At 50.4% G+C, this 19,949-nt stretch overlaps 6 protein-coding genes and 1 non-coding gene across 7 annotated transcripts; 3 read left to right on the top strand and 4 right to left on the bottom strand.

Annotated features, from left to right (window-relative positions):
* The first annotated feature begins 75 nt into the window (after positions 1 to 75).
* Positions 76 to 3,173, top strand: FVEG_10162 (hypothetical protein). The gene has a single exon (XM_018899221.1). The coding sequence runs from the start codon at positions 445 to 447 to the stop codon at positions 1,315 to 1,317; it is 873 nt and encodes a 290-aa protein (XP_018757247.1). The 5' UTR covers positions 76 to 444; the 3' UTR covers positions 1,318 to 3,173.
* On the bottom strand, positions 2,368 to 3,446 carry FVEG_10161 (hypothetical protein). Its single transcript, XM_018899220.1, has 2 exons — positions 3,056 to 3,446; positions 2,368 to 2,975 (listed from the first exon to the last, which is right to left on the bottom strand). The coding sequence occupies exons 1-2, from the start codon at positions 3,132 to 3,134 to the stop codon at positions 2,452 to 2,454; spliced, it is 603 nt and encodes a 200-aa protein (XP_018757246.1). The 5' UTR covers positions 3,135 to 3,446; the 3' UTR covers positions 2,368 to 2,451.
* A 327-nt stretch (positions 3,447 to 3,773) lies between these two features.
* FVEG_10160 (hypothetical protein) lies at positions 3,774 to 6,642 on the top strand. The gene has a single exon (XM_018899219.1). It carries the CDS (start codon positions 4,267 to 4,269, stop codon positions 6,526 to 6,528), a length of 2,262 nt encoding a protein of 753 aa, XP_018757245.1. The 5' UTR covers positions 3,774 to 4,266; the 3' UTR covers positions 6,529 to 6,642.
* A 587-nt stretch (positions 6,643 to 7,229) lies between these two features.
* FVEG_16735 lies at positions 7,230 to 7,301 on the bottom strand. Its single transcript has one exon. It is a non-coding gene; the product is annotated as a tRNA-Arg (tRNA).
* A 1,477-nt stretch (positions 7,302 to 8,778) lies between these two features.
* FVEG_10159 (hypothetical protein) lies at positions 8,779 to 11,772 on the bottom strand. Its single transcript, XM_018899218.1, has 2 exons — positions 10,297 to 11,772; positions 8,779 to 10,250 (listed from the first exon to the last, which is right to left on the bottom strand). Exons 1-2 carry the CDS (start codon positions 11,078 to 11,080, stop codon positions 9,310 to 9,312), a joined length of 1,725 nt encoding a protein of 574 aa, XP_018757244.1. The 5' UTR covers positions 11,081 to 11,772; the 3' UTR covers positions 8,779 to 9,309.
* Positions 11,773 to 13,831: 2,059 nt separating this feature from the next.
* Positions 13,832 to 16,933, top strand: FVEG_16734 (hypothetical protein). Its single transcript, XM_018905974.1, has 4 exons — positions 13,832 to 14,459; positions 14,505 to 14,744; positions 15,057 to 15,656; positions 15,705 to 16,933. Exons 1-4 carry the CDS (start codon positions 14,130 to 14,132, stop codon positions 16,689 to 16,691), a joined length of 2,157 nt encoding a protein of 718 aa, XP_018757243.1. The 5' UTR covers positions 13,832 to 14,129; the 3' UTR covers positions 16,692 to 16,933.
* Positions 14,434 to 19,889, bottom strand: FVEG_10155 (hypothetical protein; the record flags this gene model as incomplete). Its single annotated transcript, XM_018899217.1, has 2 exons — positions 14,434 to 19,274; positions 19,340 to 19,889. 2 exons carry the CDS (start codon positions 19,887 to 19,889, stop codon positions 16,933 to 16,935), a joined length of 2,892 nt encoding a protein of 963 aa, XP_018757242.1. The 3' UTR covers positions 14,434 to 16,932.
* Positions 19,890 to 19,949: the final 60 nt, after the last annotated feature.

Below are 19,949 nucleotides of genomic sequence, written 5' to 3' on the forward strand. Positions count from 1 at the left end.
GAGGTCGGGTTGCATTGCAGAGGCTATAAGTTGTGTAGTTGAGTCGCTGGCTGCCTCATGCTCATCCTTGAACCCCACGGCGTGAGACACCATCAGCATAAATACAGGCTTATCCCCCATACCCCCGACTTTCTTCCTTCTTCCTCCCCCCCACACACAACCAAAAAAAGGGTCGCAAAGATTCACCAAGAGGATATCGTCTTGTCTTGAAGGACATATCTCTCCGCCCGGGCCCATTTGTCAATCTTTTCTGTTGTGCGTCGCTCTTTTCTTCTTCCCTTTTACTCTCTGTCTCTTCGCTCTTTTCGTCACTCTCTAGCCAAGCCGATCGATCGATACACAAAGTTGGGAGTCGTTATTCTCCCTACCATATCCGTGCGAGTCGAGATTCCCGTTACGAGTCCGTTCTTTATTTACCGATTTCCTCCCATAACTACCGTAGCCATGTTCAAACGCTCGTTTAGGTCGCAAGACCCCAACCGCGTCGACAAGACTGCGAGACTCAAGAGATCGGGCTCCCACCGGGATCACACGAAAATGTCGAAGCTGCAAAGATCGCTCAACGAGCAGGACGCCATTCCCCAGAAGCCTGCTCCAGCACCCGCCGCGCCTGCTCCTTCGCCCATCGTCACTCTGACTGTTGGTCAAGATGGCCGGCTCTTTGCAGCACATGAGGATGTACTCCGCCAGTCGCCTTTCTTTGAGGCCGCCCTGCGCGGAAGTTGCTTCGAGGCACAGAGCAAGAGGATCTCCATCCCCGACGAAGAACCCGAGGTGTTCTCCGCCGTCCTTGAATATCTCTACAAGGGTGACTACTACCCACGTCTGCTCCATAACAAGCAGCGCAACTCTTGGGAGCTCGAGGACCAAGGCCGTACACCTCACACATCACCCAACCCCGAAACTGGAGGTGGCCGCGCAGGCACTGCGTCTGAAGCCACCATCTACCTGTCGAGTCTCGATATGGCCATCCTCCGCGACACAGTCGTCTACTGCGCTGCGGACAAGTACGGCCTCGAGGAGCTCAAGCGTCTGGCCCTGCGCAAGCAGGGACTGCAATCCGGCATCGACGTCGGGACCATTATAAGGTCAGCTCAGTACGCCTACGCTCACACGCCCGACTCAGACAGCCGTCTGCGCGCTCATTACCTCGCCCTGATCATCCGCTGCCGCAAGACCTTTAAGCGCAGCGGGACCATGCAGGCCGAGATGGAGGCGGGCGGCAGCAAGCTCTTCTTCGACCTGTTTGTAGCCATGTGCAATCACCTCGACGACGTCATTGACGTGAGCAATGCTCGCACGCCAAAGACTGTCTGAGTGATTCAAGATATCCCAAACACACACTACTCAGGCCTCCGGATGCTCCGTGTGTTTGATCATAGCTGGAGGACAAGCGCGAAATGGAACGCCACCAAATCCGCGAAAAAGGAAAAACCTACAAAAAAAAGTGATGCTTACAGGAACAGTTGGAAGTCGGCGCTTGGTTGCTTTTCATGCTCCGTCATCAGATTGAAGTCCTAAGGAGCTTTGTTTTATTACATTACTCCCCTTCTGCGAGGTTGGCCGACCGAATTTTGATGATACACGAGCTGAGAGGATCTAATCAGACGCACACACGACGTCCTTCACATCCTCTGCTCATTTATTGTGAGTTTACTTATCGCGAGTTTCTGTTTCTGCCCTGTCATTTCAACTCTGCTTTGATACCCACTTACACACGGACACTGGGACATTTCTTCCCCAATTCTACTCTGGCGTTTTGATATCCACCAAAAAAAAAGACCGGGTTGTCTTTGGTTCAACACCAGAGTTTGGGGCAACATTTTGGGAAGTGGAATGCTTGACTGCTTTTCTACACCCGCGAGCAAATGCCCCGAGATTGGCTAAAAGCTTGCATTTGTACCATCTTGGAAATTTTCCACCGAAAAAAAAGGATCTCTTCTGGTTTTGTTGCTGTCTTTTTGCTTTCACGTTTTATGGCAGGAGTTTTTTCTCTCTAGAACGCGAAACGGATACAAACATCTCCTACTCGGATTTTTCACAATAAGGAGGGGACCTTGAGAACAAGAGGCTTTAATAACATCTCAACCCTCACATACTGCGTGTGTGCCTCGCCTCTTTAGTACCGGGTCGGGCCCTCTTTTGCTTTTGGTTCGCATCTACAGACTGATACCTCGAACCTGTCCTTTTGTTACTGCTTTTCCTGTTTTGTTTGCTGGAGGAGATGGGAAATGGAGATCCTTTTCTGCATGGGCTTATTTGGGACCGGCGAGACGCCGATGAGAATGAAGTTACGATCTTGATGATTATTAACCACTTGGGATCGTTGAACGATCCTCCCTGGCGCAAGCACCGTCAGGGTAGAGGTAATGAGAAATTCGGCCACCTCAATTGATGTTCCTTTGCATGTGATGTATGTGATATAATGCTTTAAAAATGACGGTTGAGTGATTAGGCGGTTTCATCCCACTCAACCTCAAACTTCTCAAACGTAACCTCAAGATCCTCCTGGATCTCCTTCTTGGGATCAGGTCGCGCGACAGCAGCAGCAATCTCTAGATCCCAGCCCTCACCACCGTTATCGCCATAAACCCAATTCGTCTGCCTCAACGGCGTCTTGTCACCATCCTCATCAACCCTGTACGTCCACATACAAAGGCCCAGCGCATCCTGCACCTTCTGCACCTTTACAGTAACGCACTTGTCACCATTCCTCACGCCAGCTTCATTCTCAGGCCCGACCTTCTCAACGCTCCAATCTGCCCACTGATCGCATGTCACGGTTGAGTAGCGCGGGTGATCGTTGTATAGCTCGATGCCGGTCTTGATCCACTTGCGGGGCGTGGGGGAGTTGGGGTTTGTGAAGACTAGGAGAAGACAGGCCTGGTCGTACTGATGGATGTACTTTGTGCGGAAGGTGAGAGTTGCGGAGATGAACTTCTTGAGAGGTTTTTTGGAGTGTGTGGTGAAGGGTGCTGGGGAAGTTAGTGAGTGAGGCTAGTGGTGATGGCTGGTTGAGAGGGCGCGTTTGAGAGGGAGGGGTTGAGATGCTCACCAGTGAAGACGTCGGTAGAAGGAGGCTGTTTCCAGATATCGCTACCAGGGGGTGCCGACCACTTGAAGGGAGTATCCATTGTAGTTAAATATACTTTGAACAAAAATAATATGCAGAAATTATAGGTATTAACGAAGGTATTCTCCAAGGGGACACGTCGATGTATTTATAGATCTTCCGAATGATGCCCTTGACCAGAAATCGCGGGGCAGACCTGACGTAATCGGGTTGAGTCGAGCAAACATGCAGCGGAAACTCCGCCTTTGATGGGAGGATCTCGTTGGTAGAATGGAGGTAAATACGAATAACCGGTTGTCACTTTTACGGTTAATTCTGGAAAGGTTCTGGGTTGACAGGGTTTTGCACATAGGGCGTGAGCTTGATGCGGATAAAGTGATGATGGGTGGAGATGAGCTGAATACCGAGATACTCTATTTAGAGGGGGCATTTATGGTCTGATGAACCGAGAGTGTGTATACAGATGAAAGAAATTAACTTAGTATAGACTGTATATTCAATACGGTCCATTAGCGGTGCAACAGATCTTAAATATGGTACTCAATCGTAGAGTTCATCTCAATCAATGAATTGCTCTGCGCCTACCCTGTACATCCAGCTGACGTTGAGTTTGTGGGGATAAACCTCGGCTCGCTCGTCACCAACCGCTTCAACAAGATTGCTCGCACAAATTGACCTGCACCAGCAAATCTCCTCTTCACTTCTCCTCATCAGAAAAAGGGCTATCAACAAAGATTGACGACTCTATACCGACAATACCCATCAAAGACTCTGCTCGCTATAATTTGTGCAGTGCCAGGACTATTCCAAAAACAACACGCACTGGTGTTCGAACCGTCACTGCCTTGGCCCTCTGACTCAGTCGAATTGCAGGGGCTCGCCCACGCGAGTGAAAACTCTTCCCCACTCGACCATCGACACTCATTTCTCCCACCCAAAAAACCCCGCCTGTACCAAGACTCGCGATTTCTCTTCACCAGTATCTCACCTTGTCCATCCCTCTACTTTTTTCCCTTCCCTTATCGCGATAATATATTTTTGTAAGAGCTATCGCATATAGGCTCTTTCGACACCGCGGCACTGGAGTGTTTATAGCCTCAGTGATCTAGCCGTTTCTCGGCCTGGGGGAGAGAAGGAAGACCAATAGCGAAACGACTTTCAATTCATTTCAAAAATTATACGATATCTTCACAATGTCGTCGTTTCTTACACCACCAAAATCTGGGCCTACTGGGCGCCCGGTTGCGAAACCACGGTTCGGAAAACCCAACCCCGTCCGAGCGATGCGAGAACGAGAAGAACGACGAGCAGCCAATGCAGCCGCCCATTCAAATAGCCTACGAGTTGCTGCAGTAAATCGAAATGCTTCATTAGCAAAACCGAACCGTCCACAATGTCCGAACAAAGCATGTCCGAAACCCAATGTCGTCGATGGGACATGTCAGACTTGCGGTCGTATCTCTGATGACAGTAACATTGTGGCAGAAGTCACCTTTGGAGAGTCGTCTTCGGGAGCTGCTGTTGTTCATGGTTCTTACATCGGTGCTGATCAGGCGGGCGTGCGAAGCATGGGACCTGCATTCCGACGAGTTGGAGGATCTGAGGATCGAGAGAAGAGTATTAGGGAAGCAAAGGGCTTGATGCAGGGTTACGCGCAGCAGCTTAACGTCAGCGACAGTCTGGTCACTGCAGGAACGCAAGTTTTTAAGCTGGCGTCAAGCGCAAACTTCATCCAAGGTCGCACATTGGCCAGCGTCGCGGCTGTCTGCCTGTACGCAGCTTGCCGAGCGGAGCCACCATGCAAGGTTATGCTTATCGACCTGGCGGACTTGGTGCAGCTCAATGTCTTCAAGCTAGGTCGGATTTTCAAGAAGCTCAATGAGGTGGTGCCAATTGGCAACGATGGTCTCATTCCAGTGTATCCGGAGGATCTTATCTGGCGATTTGCGACAAAGATGGAGTTTCACCAAGACACGGCCAAAGTTGCCGAGGATGCTGTTCGACTGGTCAAGCGAATGAGTCGAGATTGGATGGTCATGGGTCGTCGACCATCAGGCATCTGTGGAGCTTGTCTGCTCATGGCGGCACGAATGCACAACTTTCGACGAACTGTGCGAGAGGTCGTCTACATTGTCAAAGTCACCAATCACACGATTCAGAACCGACTGCAAGAGTTCAAGGTCACTGAGTCGAGTCGCATGTCGGTTGAGGATTTCTTAAAGCAGGATTTCCTGGAGAGCTCTCACGACCCACCTTCTTTTTACAGGCAGTCAGCCGAATACAAGAAGCAATTGGCGGCGAAGAATAAGAAGCGAAAGAGGCCGACAGATGCTGATGGTGATGAAGATGAGGAGGAAGATGACAACCTGGCAGACAAGATTGATCCGCGGTTAATAGAGGGCGGCGCTGATCTCTCCAAGGCGCCTGTTGTCGAATATCGCCGTGATGATGATGGCTTTATTATCCCGCCTATACCATCCAAGATCGCCAAAGACCCATCACTCGTTAATAGGCTGAACGAGAACGCAGAGGATGAAGAGGCTGAGGGCGAAGACACGAATGTACAGACACTGGATGGCCTTGTGCAAGAGTTTGGAGACGCGATGGACGAGGAGCTTGCGGAGAACGGGACACAAGAGACAAACCAGCGGAAAGGCAGCAAACCACAATTACCCATCAATGAGGAATGGGAGCAGGACGAGCAAGAACTAGAGGGCGTGATTGAGGAGATCTTCAATGACCCCTTGACATACGAGCACGCCATGGCCTACACAACTGCCGAGCAGCGAGCGCGAATTCACACAGTCTGGGCCCTACAACAACGGCCCCAGAAAGAAGTTTCCATGTCGGCGGATGTCACAGAGGATGAGTTTGCCGACGATCCCGAGGTGAACAATTGTTTGCTGTCACCCGAGGAGGCTCAGATCAAGGAAATGATTTGGGTGAACCAGAACAAGGAATGGCTACGAAAACACCAAGAGAAGGTGTTCCGCAAGAAAGTAGAGGCAGAACGACCGAAGCAAACACGAAAGCGACGCAAGCGAGCTAGGATGGGTGAAGGCCAGACCAGTCCCGCCAGCTCAGCCGCCGAGGCAGCCGTCAACGTCGCCAAAGATCGCGCGTGGTCCAAGAGGATCAACTACGACGCCATCCGCAACATCTTCGACATGCCGAACCTCGGAGGTCCCGGCTCTGAAGCAACCAGTCGCAAGACCAGTGTCGCAGGAAGTACCAAAGGCGGCGATGATGCGAGCGAAGCTCCCGATGAGAGCGTTGCTGGTGATGAACCTGAAGCGCCACAGGAGGAAGAAGAGTTTGAGGAGGAAGAGTACGATGAGACGCAGAACTATGGCGATGGTGAGGAGTTTGGTGGTGGAGGTGATGAGTTTGGAGGGGGGTATGATGAGGATGATCCGGAGATGGATGCCGAGTACGGTCTTGAAGAGTATGCTTGAAAGGGTTAATAAGGGATTGAGTGCTGGGATGGTGATTGATACCCATATAGATAACAGGACTGGTGTAGCACATATGCACATGAGCGATTGAGGAATAAATATGTAAAAGTCTCATTCTGTCTTTCATCCGATGTGTTCCTTTGACAACTTTAGTCTAATCTTAGGCTGGGCGTCCTAAAATTCTCCAAGATTTATGACAGTCTCATCGTGGGGATGTAAGTCACAGCTCAGTGTGGAGTCCTTCGAATGAGATGGAGGCATGGCTGGTGAGTGTAAGCGATGGCGCCTCATAACTTGTTCTCGTATCATATGCACCCTCGCTACATGAGATTGAGGCCATCCAATTACTTAGTCAACAGACGGGTTTAAACTGATAGATGATAATCAAGTCACATCGTGCATGTATATCGATGGATGTATCCGTACCTGTATGTCCATAAGTGGTTTGGGGCGTCAACACCACGGCGATCTTCCCCACATGGATCTGTCTCACTTGCATCTCCACATTCGATGTCAGCCCAACCCCAAACGACTCTGAAATATTTAACAAACGAGAATGATCTCTCTTGTTGATGTACTTGTCTATTTAAAAAAGAAGAGATACCGTTGCAACTCGCAAAGCCGAGCTGGTTCAACACCCGGCCGGTCGTGATGCCGGGATCTTGGCCGAAAGGCTTCACACCATCAAAAAGAACTCAATTCGATGTACCCAGGACTCGAACCTGGAACCTTTGCCACCGGAAAGCAACGCGCTGCCATTGCGCCAGCACACCGGAGTGTATTTTGAATGTTTTCGCTGTTATCTAAAACTATACACATCACGATCCGTAAAAGTTGACTTCTGGTGTTGAGGCAAGATTTGCACGTACAAACTCACCCCCAGGCAACAGCCAGTGCCAGTATCACAAAGTACTGTCGAGAACCCACTATTAAATTTGCTTTCTCTGTACCAACTTTATTTCCAGCGGCATCTGTTAGTTCACGGATTTGTGATGTCGTCGTTGAGCTGCCGGCGGTACGTATCCGAGTCGGCCGAGAGGGGACCCACATCTGCCCGGTAAGGCTGAGCCATTCCGGGCTGTACTCTACATTGGCATTCTCAAGCCTGAATGCCTGAGTAGGCATCAAGTCTTTAATTGAACGTGGCTACCACAACCAAGGAGGGTTTGTCATACAAGTGAGCTGGGAACGTACTGAGCACGGCGTCGTGAGGAATAATGCCTGGCGGCTTTGGTGCATAGAAGCCACAGTAACAATTTTTACAAGGGATCTTGATGGTACATGGGATTTGCTTTACGGCATGATTGATGGTAGGGTGAGTGGCTCGCGCCTCTCAAATCAGCGCCGCCACCATTGGATGTTCCTCAAGACAGGTATTCGCATCGTCTAATTATTTTACAACATGAATAGCGAGGCCGTTGACATCAGGGCGGCCACTACTGGCTGTAGGAAGGACAGCTTCACCAACACCAGAGTCAATGAGCCATCGCTGAGTGGCGACAGCAATGGGTGGACTTTCTATAGCTCCTTACCTACTGACCACTCTTGCAAGAGAGAATCCGCGCTGGAATGGGAGAGACACAGCATTGACCTTAAAAGCGGCTCATCAGAAGCCGACTCCAGGCAACATCTTGGAGCAAATTCTCCCTAGGCCACTGGTGACACATCAAGAGCGGGTGTCGATTGAGAAAAAAGAGATGACTCACTGATAAGTCAGAGATCATCCACAAGTCAACATCAGTAAACTCAAGACCCATGGTCCTGGCGGGCAATACATAATATCAGGTGCCAAAATAAACTCATCAAAGAGGATCCTAGAATTATGCTAGTTTACTCAAGTCCTTTTGTCGCTCGTCCTCCATTCTCTTGTCTCGTATGGGCATGCAATCCCCGATTGACGCAGGCTTGCCATACCATGATTCTCACCTTGCATAAAGCTGTGAGTCAGACTGATGGCGAAGGCTACTTCTTGAGTGTAACGAATGCCCAAATTGCACCGAAACCAGAAGCCCGAGGCCCTTGATGGTCACTGCGCCCGTGGCAAGGAGCAAATCCCGCGCGGCGTGAGAATTGTTTGGACTTGAGAAAGGGATTATCTGAAGACGGATGGGCAGTAGCAGGCAGCAATTGGACGGTTGAAAATCTCGTAGACATTGTATCACGTCGTACTCATCGCGTAACTACAGGAGACGTCGCAAGCCGTGAAAATGGAGGACTCGAACGACCCCACTAAAAATGAGGCCGTCTTGCACGACAGCTTCAATTCACATCACATCACAGAAGAGACTGACAAAAGTATTGAGAACACTGAATGAAATTTTGGTCACGGCTTTTATCTAACTCTAGACCCATGGACGGAAACACCAGTAACGAAAGAACATTGATAACTTTTTGCCCATATCCGACATCAAGAACATCAAAGCATTAGCGGCATTAGAACTTTTTTGTTTGTCCCATGCAGGTTCGCTCGCAGAGCAAATTACCTGCCCGACCAACCTGAATTGACCATTGCAAGTACAACAAGGCAAGTCGCTGATTCCTCCGATACGCTCACCCGGCTTTTCGACCGGGCTGGAGCTGCTGGGGTATCATCTCCAAAGAAAACATCGTCCCAGTCCCTTGGGGGAGGGGGGCGCGAGCAAGCACGCTGTGAACAAGGGTTTCATTCAACCCAAAGAAAAACAATCAAGGAAAAATTGTTGAAAAGAGAGTAGTGTCGAGGCCAGGGATAGCGACAGCAGGCTATGCCGTCCTCGTACGTTTTTGTGGGTGTGCATTGCACTAGATGTGGAGATAGTTCACATCCGAGATGCTTCTGTGCCTCTTGTGGCCGTTGCCAGCTTCAGTGGTGGCCTTGCGTTTTTGAGACATTGACTCAAGGGGGCTGCGTGTGGCGTCGCTCATCTGCCTCTTGTGGCGACGAGCGGGTGTTAGGGGGATGGCAGCTGTGTCAAAGCGGTCCGATTTGAGACCCTTGAGTGCGGTGTAGTTGTAGGGGCCGCTGAATGCGAGCGAGTCCTGGGTAGCCTGGTTGCTCAGGATGAGCTGCTGGTTAATTTGGTTACGGCGGAAAGCTCCGACAGTCTCGGAATTGATGTGACTTAGAGCCTGCTTCTCGCTTGTAGCTGTGCTGGGTCGCGCAGGCGTAGATGCGGGATCCCAGTTGTCGCCCTCTTCGTCTCCAGAAGAGTCATTTTCCTCCCAGGCGATGAAGTCGTTGAGGTCCAGATTGAGTTCGGCGTCTTCCTCCTCCTCATCCTGCAAGCTAGGCGCGGTTGAGCTTTCGTCGGCGGTATTGGGTTCAGAGGGGAAGGGAAAGAAAGCCTCAGTGGGCCCCATAACCTGAGCCGTATTGAAGAAGTCACCGAAAGTGTTGGAGGAGAACATGGCGCTAAGCATTAGGTTTGCAGAGTTGCTCATAATAGGCGACTCGGGCCCCTCAGTACCCCAGGGAAAGTTAAATTGCTCGGGGGAGAGGTCGAGTTGGTGGCGCCGGTGAGGAGTAAAGATCATCATTTTTCCGGTGACGGGGTTGAGGACAGCAATTGGCTTCTTGTCCGAACGGTCAAGGTTGTAGCGTCCCAGACGGGGCTGGCCACGCTCGGCCTTGACCGGGCTGTCGGCATCAGAGTCGGAAATGTCGCTCATGGGCTTTGAAGGGCGTCGAGTCTTTCTTCGGACAATGGGTTCGGGTTCATCTTCCTCGGTGGTATCACCATCAGCTGGGCATGTTAGTACAGGTAATGACGCCCATATAGCCAAACTTACTCTCATAGCCATCCAGCTCGGTAGGTTCCTCAAAGCCAAAGGGAATGGGCTGAGGGGTAGAGGCAGCAGTGGCTGGCTGGGAGGCCATTGGAGTGGCAATAGGGGTGTCATCATCAATTTGTCGGAAGATTTCCTCGGCATCCGAGTCATCATCTTGCTCGCCGTATTGGTTGTTGAAGTCCCAGAAAGATCCCGAGTCAGAAGACTCATTAGGATCGTTCTCGATCTCACGGCGGAAAGCAGGATCCAGGTTGTTTTGAGAAACAAAGATATCAGGGAAGAAACCCTGAATCTCATCCTCGGTGTCGGTGGAATCAGAGTCGCTGGAGGGCACGTCAAAGCGAACGTGGCGCTCTAGAGGCTCCTCACCAAAGATATTGGCGTCTTGATAGACGTCGGGCTGGTCCTCATCGTCCGTAACGATGCCTCCCCAGCTAGCAGCGTCATCATCCTCAATATCCAGGCCTTCTTGCTCGTCGTCCTCCTGCTCCACTTCCTCCTCCTCCTCTTCTTCGTCCTCCTCAATAGTCGGTTGCGGCCGAGGAGCTTGTGGTGGGGTGGGGGGAACATGAGTCTCCTCTAGAATGTTCTCCTCCTCGGCCGCAGCAACATCATCCTCATCGTCGTCTGAAGAATCGCTAATATCTTCAACGGCAGAGTAGCCGCCATCGTCGGAGAGGTCTAGGGAAGAAGCAGAAGGAGTGTCGGAGACCCGCCGGCGGCGCTGGGCGGTCTTGGTCTTTTTGACCGGGGTTGTAAACTTCTGCTTGAGATTGCGAGACATTTTGGAAACGCTTCAAGATGTTTAGTATTCTAGTTGTAATGATCGTTCGAGTTGTCTTCAAAGTGGTGTAGATGAGCAAGCTCAGATCGAATGTTTTTTTTAGCAATGCAATGCAAGACTTGTTTTGTAGTAGATATATGCGTGTATACGCTTTTGAACAACTTCAAGTTGTTTTAATCGTCTTTAATAGAAAGAGAAAGGTAGGGGAGGTGGTCGGGAGAATAGAATGGTAGTAACTGTATCAAAAGCCCTTCACTATCGGGCAAGTTGCAGAATCGTTGGTTTCAGAGACAGACTCTCGGTAGAGCATTCAGCTCCAAGAGCGGGAAAGCCTGTAAAGATCAAAGTCGAGAGAGAAGTATTGACTGGTTAACTCGGAGAACTGCTGGACTGCGAGCCGGGACAGGGAAAACAGCCACGGCCCGCAGTGGGCGTTTACAGCTCAGCGACGGCCGAAGGCATGGTTACTCGACTTTGTTCTTGGTAGGGGTAATTCTCTGGGTGATGCTGAAAAATGTCGACTTCGTTGTCTGTTGTGTTTTGGATTTGGGGGTTGGTGATAGAGGAAGAAGAGAGGGAGCGAGGGGGGAGAGGAGGAGGAGAGAAATATCCCAAACTTTTTCCGTCCTCTAAGTGGGGTTGATCCTGATTGGGCAAAGTGTCTCGAGGCAGGCAGTGCCGGGGGGTGATTGATGATTGAGTTACGGAAGTTGCAAGTGGAGTCGATGGAGCAGGTAGTGCGGGAGGGAAGGTACCTATGCGCTAGGCTACTTTAGGAGGGACAATACCGTCACCGCTTTTTGCAGCCTTAGACGAAGCCCAACGATAGGAAGACAATTGTACAATGAGAAGTGAGAAGCGCTGATCTGTCGAGTGAGACACTGCAAGGAGACCAATTCTGTGCTATTTTGATGCTACGTGTGCTATATAGAGCGTGCTGCAGTTGGAATGCTTGTTTACCTGTCACCGAAAGTTGAGAACAAAAAAAGCTGGGACCAAGTTGAATCATGAGTGACTTGACTTCAAAACATTTACCCCAGGCTCCCTGGTCCGTGAGGCGAACAGAATCTCAGAATCAAGGGACCAGTCAGGCCCCAGAATGGAAGCACGACAGGGAGCATGGAGCATCAATCTAGTGTAGGACTCGACCAGGTAGGGAGAGATGCAAGAAATTGATATTAGATATCGGAGCAATGCAATCTTGGGAACACGACAGCGATGTGGCTTTACAGTACTCCGTACCTACAGCACATTCAGTGGCTACATATCACTCTACAACATGCCACCAGAGGCCATATCCCAAAGTCAGCCTTGTCACGAGAACAGCTCAATCGTTTCATTTCCAATGATCTCTCGAGGACACTTGGACCCATGCTTCATGCACGGCAGAACAGACGCTGGAGCCGGGATACGCAAGCAAGAAATCCAAAGGACCCCTCCTCCGTCTCCCTCCAACAGAAGGCCAAGCATTTTTACAAACAGCTCCGCACCTCGCAAAGACTCCACAGTCAGACAGGGGTAAAGCGCAGGCGGTTATGTCAGTGGCCAATGCCAACTCCCAAAAAGTCCAGTTTCAAAGAAAATCCGCCCCAGAAAAAAAAGAGAAAAAGAGGATTCCCATCAGCATCAGACGAGAAACATCGTCAGTCTTTCTCGCTTATGCTAGAAATAACGCCAGCAAAATGGATACCGATGATACCTCGGTCCCCGAAAAAGAATAAGAACTTGCTAAGCTTCTACTGTATGATGTTGCCACGGTCACTGGTGGGGTTATTGCTGAACTTTTTTCTTCTAAAGCTTTTTAAGCGACAACCGGAGTTGACGAGGACTAATTACTCAGTATCCGCAGTCTCGACGCAGAAACGTAACGTGCGTCCAATGCCAATGGAGAAGAAAAATTTCTGGTGAGGCAAGCTAAGAGTCTTACGCGCCGTCTCGTGCCTGGATACCGAATTCTGCAGATGGTTACGTAGAGAATTGACCGACAGTAGAAGCTTGCTTCACTTTACATCGTTCTGGCGACTTGGGCTTTTAGGCTCAAGTCCAGATGCCTGCTAATGGGCATATACCATGAGACACACTGGCCTTTACGTCCTGTCTTTCAAAGCTCGGCGCCATCTGCTGGTCCTTGTAAGCTGTTCCCATTGTTATCCAGCGTCAACTCAATCAGCCCCTCATTCCCCTCTTCTTCTCGAAAAGCACCTCCGTCATCAAAACTCATTAGCGCCAGACCAACTCTCTAGTAAACGGTGCCCCTCTCAGAGATTTTTTACCAATGACCGCCTCGGCATTACTCGTTACGACAATGAGCGTAACAGACAAAACGCGGCACAGTGAAATTAAGGTGAGAGCTTCTGCATTATGAACACGTAAATACGTTTATGACTCTTGGGTGAGTCAACCTCCCCCAGGAAATCAGCATTATGCCCATTGGCTGCGTTAGTTACACTCGTACACCCCCCCTTGTTCGTTGATGACTCTTTTTGCTGCCACGCATCCTAGCTTCAAACATGCTTCAGGCTTGCATGTGAATTGGGAGCTCAGCTTACTGCAGACGCAGAACAGAAACACTTCTTGATAAGGAATCTTCCGATTGAGCTCAGCAGGAAACATGAATAGCGACACAAACTAGTAGTGACCGTCTGAACCTTACGATGCACCACTTCAAGTGACACCACTCAAGCAATTGGCTTACATCCTTGTCCTTGAGGCCAGAACAAACTCAAGCCTGAGGGAAACTCAGCTCCGCCCAACTTTTTTTTTTTCTCTTCATGGCGTGAAAGCTTCGGCATGACCCGTGCAGCACCCGCGCGCCAAAGCGCTTACCTTATCTAATCTTATCTTATCGCCCCCTCCAACCGTTTCCAGCCGTTGTCGTGCCAGCCAGCACGCCAAGGGAAACTGGAGTAAACACTGGACCTACGACCAGGATTGTAACGTCAACGCTCCGTTTTATGAATCCACCGTCCTAAATAAGTCTCGTCCACGATCCATTCTGTTCCTGCATCTTTGTTTAAGCGAAAAGCATATCATCGTGTTTAGCAGCATCATGGAGCGAAAAGCGTCTCATAACCTGTTTGAGGTTTATCTACGGCTACGGCCCCCGCCTACGCGACATGGTGATGGCGATCGCATTCTTGATGTTGAGCCCGCGGAGGATGGTTCACATCCTAAGCATATTGTTCTGAATCCGCCTACAGATCGGCGCAGGGCGATTGAGAAGTTCGCGTTCACCCAGGTTTTTGAGGAAGATGCAACACAGCTCGATGTCTTTCACTGCACAGAGATCGTCCCCTTCGTTGAGGGCGTATTGGCGCCTGAGGGCGGCGAGGGCACAGATGCTGTCGTCGCTACTCTGGGAGTGACAGGTTCCGGCAAGGTGAGTACCATGTCAACAATGAAACAGCAAGGCTAATAGACAAAGACACATACGATCCTCGGAAGCAAAACACAACGCGGCCTGACCCAACTCACGATGGACGTCCTCTTCCGCTCAATCGGCGAAAACATCCTCGATCCCAACGCCGCTTTCACAGCTCAAGACTCCCTTCAAGCCATCGACGGTACCGAGTCCTCCCTGACAACCGCGTCCCACTTCTTCGACCCTCCGTTTCGCGACTCAGTTGCTTCGCGAGCGCCCTCACGCGCTGGTACACCAATGCTTGTACGACAGACCCCAAAGCCTTCCTATGCCAACATTCCCGCCTCCAAGCTAGTCGCCAACCTCCCAGGCGCGTTCCCGGCAGACTGCGCATCAAGTCCGAAAAGTGTACGGCTTGTTAGCGAGGCAGAGGAAACTCGACGTCTCAAAGAACGATAGGATCGTTCTTCTGAGCGTGGTAGAAGACCTCTCGAAAGTCTGCTTGGGTCTCCTAGCGCGCTGAACTGTCCCAAGACGCCCAAGCGGGGTCTTCGACATTTCATGTCTCTTACTACTTCAACTCGTGTAAAGAATGTTACTAAAGATGATGTTAAGCCCGACGGTGTTATGTCCCCACCACCTCGACGAATTACCGTGCGGCCCTCGGCTCTTCCTCAGCTCCCCGACGTGAGCAACATCGACATCTCCTGCGATCCCTCAGCCGAATATGTCGTTATCATATCGATGTACGAAGTACACAACGACCGAATCTACGACCTCCTTACTCCCGCTGTCAAATCCGGCGCCACAAAAGAAGTGCGACGACGTCCTTTACTCTTCAAGTCAACAGAGCTATCACCAGACCGAAAGGTTGTCGCTGGTCTTCGAAAGGTCATTTGCTCTAGCTACAACGAAGCATTGACGGTCATCGAGACTGGTCTGCAGGAGCGACGAGTTACTGGTACCGGAAGCAACAGTGTTTCAAGCCGAAGCCATGGATTCTTTGTCTTTGAAGTCAAGAAGCGAACCCGCAGCAGAAGACCTGGCCCCTGGGAGGGCAACAAATTCACCATTGTTGATCTGGCGGGCAGTGAGCGTGCGCGCGAAGCTAAGACGGCGGGTGCCACTCTTGCAGAGGCTGGTAAGATCAACGAGAGTTTGATGTACCTAGGTCAATGTCTGCAGACACAGAGTGAGGCTGCTAGCTCAAGCAAGGCAAGTCATCGAAGCGATGTTCGACAGACAGCAACTAACATGCAGTAGCCCAACATCGTTCCCTTCAGACAATGCAAACTCACTGAGCTCCTCTTCTCAAACTCGTTCCCCTCCTCTTCAACCTCTCACTCCCAAGCTCCTCGCCGCAACCCCCAAAGAGGTGTCATGATCGTCACCGCCGACCCTCGCGGCGACTTCAACGCCACATCTCAAATCCTTCGATACAGCGCCCTTGCTCGTGAAGTTACAGTCCCTCGCGTCCCCTCAATTACAACAACCATTCTCGCCCAACCACCACAAATGGCTCAAAACCGCTCCGTCAGCCCAACACATCCTCACCCACGACCATTTATGCCCGCAGGTGGAGGATCGTATAGAAACTTCTCTCCACCAATGAGCTCAGATGAGCGTGCGACAATGGAGATTGCAGCGCTTGAGATCGCGCGTCTTAGTGAGGAAGCGGATCAATTGCGCGAAGAGGTCGATCGTCAAAGTGAAGCGCGCGTCGCAGCTGAAGCCCACCTTCTCACAATGGAGGATCGCATGCTTGATCTCGAAGCAGCCATTCGCGAAGAGTGCGCCATGGAGTTTGAGCAGCGTCTTGCGCTAGAGATGGCCCGCTGGAAGAATTCTATGGCTATAGAGCAAGAACGTACCGAAGAGCACTGGGACCGTAAAGTCGAAGTTCTCGAGCGCGGTCTCGCCTCTGACGAAGATTGTGACAAAGAAAACGTTCTTCTCGAAGATCTCGAAGAGGAAGTGGATCGTCTCCGTCGTGAAAACAGTATTCTCAAGCGTGAGCTCGCTTCCCGCAGCCCCACTAAGCGCAAGCCCCTCGAGGAGCGTGAGGACTTTGCGCCTTCGTCTAAGTCATCTCGCGGCGATAGCATGACCAATCTGGGACGCAAGCTGGAGCGCATGCGTGTCAGTGGTGAAAAGGCACGCCCGGTACCTGTCAATGGGAACAGCAGTCCAAAGAAGATGCGAAAGTTGGGGGCGAAGAAGTGGGAGCATGAGGAAGATGAGCTGTCTTAGTATGTCTAGCTGTGAGCGTGCTTCTCAGGGTCATGGATGGGATGGGATGGGATGGTATGGATGGTCGGTTTGTGTTACTGGTATAGAATTGGTTCGGATTGGATGGGTCGGACGGATAATGGATGGAGTATACCCTTTGCGTAATGTCGTGCAAGTTCATAGCATCGTAATCCAGTTTTTTGTTGTTTGTTCGCTGTAGTCTCCAGTGCCTCCAATTACCTTCAATCGAGACTTTCTTCGGCTATCTAATCCTGAAGGGGGCCTCCCGATCCTTCTTCATCACCTTAAGTTGCGCATACACAATGTCCAGTGACGCATTCCTGCGGACCTTAGCTTGTCTCTGGTGGCGGTTGATGGTGAGCCATATCAAATATCGCGGCACCGAACACTCCTTTGATATTTTAATTGCTGTTTCCACGGTCCCGACAGTCACCTTTGCTCCTCGTTCCAGCATAAGATGCACGCATTCTGTCACCTGGCTATCTACTTCCTTTAAGTTTCTCTCAATATGTGCAATAGCACCGGCAAGTAGCTCTTCCCATGCTGATCTGCGGAATCCAATCTGCTTAATCATTTTGTTTGGCTTTGCTCCTTGGTCAAGTAACAATTTAATCACTGATGCACTCCTTGTGTCTGTCAGGCGCACAAGCGAAAGAAGGGAGACATTGAGTCGCTCGGGGTTTCCCTGTATTCTCCACCAAAGTGCACGCAGCTTTAAATGTTCCTGACTTGGGTTCCGCTTCGCAATCATGACAAGACCATTGCGGTCTGCCTTTGCTCTGATATATTCCCCGGCACACATCACAGTCGCCAGGCAGAGGAACTCTTGATTGGGATCAGAGCAGTAATTGCTCACTTCAATCTCAGTCAATTTTCTCTGCCATTCACCCTTCGGATCTCTGAACCTGTGGTCCTTATACTTAAACTGGCAGAGACTGGCACAATTTTCCCGCAGATGATCCAGTAATCGAACAACATCAGACCGTGAGGATGGCAAAGCGTCCCCCGCATGATCCAAGCTTAAAATCACAAAGATCTGGAAAGGATAAGTCCCATCTTTGGTTTGTGCCTTTGATCTCATCCATAGTCTGGCCAGGGATACATATGCCACTGAGATCCTTAGCCCAGAATCGTAAGGTGTGGTAAGATAGCTATCGAGCTTTTGCTGCGTATCAAGGCTCCTTAGAAACTCCTTAAATGTCCTGTGTAGATATACAACGTCGCCTCCATCGGGTTTTGTAGGATCGCAGGGCTGTTTCACGCCATTATGGTCATAGAGTGGTATAGGTCTTGTGTTCTCATGAACTTCAAGTAAGCCTCTGCACCGACTAACAATACGGCGGCGCATGTCTTCTAGTCGACCAATCATGTCTTCCAATGGAACAGCATTCGGGTCTTCGTCAATTGTCCGGTCCAAAAACCTGACCTCGTCCGCATACCATAACATACGTAGCGAAGGCTCCCTACATGCATTGACTAGCTTGAAGAGCTGAGCGGCATGTTCGCGATAGAGAGGATCAATGCTTTCGATGATTCTTCCATAGAGGTCATCCATTTCTGATGGCAGCAGATCGAGTCGATTCTCGATATCTTCAACGCGGTCGCCAGCCATCATCCCAGCCAAGAGCGACGCGACAACAATGGTAACCCATAAAAAAACACCCCTCGCTTTGTCGGCGATCGAGTGGCTCAAAGCACCAGCAAATTGAGGATGTAGCTTCTGGAACCTTGTAAATTGAGAATTTACCTCAAATTTAGAAACGACATATTTTGTGATGTCGTCATGTGTCAGGTCTTCCATCTTTAGCCTGGGATAGTCTCCGAAAGCATTCTCAAACTCTGTCCAAGGACGGCTCGAGATGCAAATATTGATTGGGGACGCGATGCACTCCTGTACCAGGGATATAAGAGCATTGCAATCACCGTCAAACTCATCCAAGCCATCGATAAATAGTGTAAGCTTTGCTCGGGAGCTGATATGTTTCACTGCATGGCGAAACATGTCCTCCAATTCATCTTGGCTCAAGCGCCTGGGGTCTTCATTAAAAAGGCACAAAGATTCCCAACGCGACGAAGCAACAAGTGGAATGACCTCTGGATGCGCGCGAAAAAGCTGAACAAGCAGGGTCCGAAGCAATCCTTCTTTACTCGCCTGTATGTCTGATCCAATGGCCCAGAAATGGAACGTGGCAATCGTGAGCTTCTGGTCTCCTGCCCAGTGTTGCAAGTATTCGTTGCATCTGTTCTCATTGCTCGATTCGTCAATAGGTTGAAGGAGGTACTTCATCAGCGTAGACTTTCCTGAGCCTGGCTTTCCGGTGATCCAGTAGAGGCTACCGTCGGATGCAAGCCACTCTTTGAAGCCAATCGGTGAAGCCCCAGCCTTATTGTCATTGAAGATCCAGCGAAATGTTCCCTTGTGGGCTTCCTTTATCGTGAGTTCTCTCTCTTGTATGGTATCATATCGGACTCTCGAGATAAAAATGTGTTCCAAATGTTGTCGCCTCTGTGGTGATAGTTGGATGCTTGATGAATCTGGTGGCACCTTGGCCTCAGAATTGTGGATACGAGCGATCAATGCATCTATGAACTCGGACTTAAGCTTCTGGCGCTCATGTAAGCCGCCGGTAAGATACTCAATGGCTAACGAGCCGAAGCCTGCTTGAGAACTTCGTTTGCACTCGTAGCGTCTCCGATCGCTTTAATGTCTACTCGTATGTCACGCATCTCCTGCAACATCTGCATCTGGTTCTCCAGAGTCTCTCGTGCCGTAGCTCTCAAATTGACGGATAGGTAGAACGTCAGGTCTGCCTTGACCTCTGTCAGTCTGCCTTCAAGGCCCTTCAATTTGTCCTCCTTCAAGATGATCAGCCATGTTTTGATCACCGCGTCGCGCTTCCGTCCGTGGCTATTTTCCTCGATGCGCTTCAACGAGTCAAGGATTTCTTTTGCAATCGCTTCACTCTTCTTGGCGAGAGACGATATCGCTGCATCTGTGCTGGTCCCGGGGAGTGAAATCGCACGAAGCTCATGCTGGGCATCCCTGAGATTGCTCGACGAGTTGTGTAAGCTTTGAAGATTGTTAAGAAAGTCACCTTTCGATTGTCTGACTTGGTATAGCGTAGTGAGAAAGCGGGTGCCGTAATCGACAACCTGAAGTACACTGGCTGCGACGCCGAGTGCAGCAAGTTCAGCCATGGTGAAGAGGAGATGCGATGGGAAGGGCCAGGAATACTGCATTCATAAATTGATCTCCAT

This window comes from Fusarium verticillioides, chromosome 9 (genome assembly GCF_000149555.1).
Source record: "Fusarium verticillioides 7600 chromosome 9, whole genome shotgun sequence".
Lineage (NCBI taxonomy): Eukaryota > Fungi > Ascomycota > Sordariomycetes > Hypocreales > Nectriaceae > Fusarium > Fusarium verticillioides.

What these genes read in the sequence shown, in the direction of transcription:
- FVEG_10162 (XM_018899221.1), top strand. Translation starts at nt 445, where the DNA reads ATGTTCAAACGCTCGTTTAGGTCGCAAGACCCCAACCGCGTCGACAAG.
- FVEG_10161 (XM_018899220.1), bottom strand. Translation starts at nt 3,134, where the DNA reads ATGGATACTCCCTTCAAGTGGTCGGCACCCCCTGGTAGCGATATCTGG. An exon ending in TTCTACCGACGTCTTCACTG is followed by an intron (nt 2,976 to 3,055) that starts GTGAGCATCTCA and finishes TAACTTCCCCAG; the next exon opens with CACCCTTCACCACACACTCC.
- FVEG_10160 (XM_018899219.1), top strand. Translation starts at nt 4,267, where the DNA reads ATGTCGTCGTTTCTTACACCACCAAAATCTGGGCCTACTGGGCGCCCG.
- FVEG_10159 (XM_018899218.1), bottom strand. Translation starts at nt 11,080, where the DNA reads ATGTCTCGCAATCTCAAGCAGAAGTTTACAACCCCGGTCAAAAAGACC. An exon ending in CGAGCTGGATGGCTATGAGA is followed by an intron (nt 10,251 to 10,296) that starts GTAAGTTTGGCT and finishes TAACATGCCCAG; the next exon opens with CTGATGGTGATACCACCGAG.
- FVEG_16734 (XM_018905974.1), top strand. Translation starts at nt 14,130, where the DNA reads ATGGAGCGAAAAGCGTCTCATAACCTGTTTGAGGTTTATCTACGGCTA. An exon ending in GAGTGACAGGTTCCGGCAAG is followed by an intron (nt 14,460 to 14,504) that starts GTGAGTACCATG and finishes TAATAGACAAAG; the next exon opens with ACACATACGATCCTCGGAAG. An exon ending in AGGCTGCTAGCTCAAGCAAG is followed by an intron (nt 15,657 to 15,704) that starts GCAAGTCATCGA and finishes AACATGCAGTAG; the next exon opens with CCCAACATCGTTCCCTTCAG.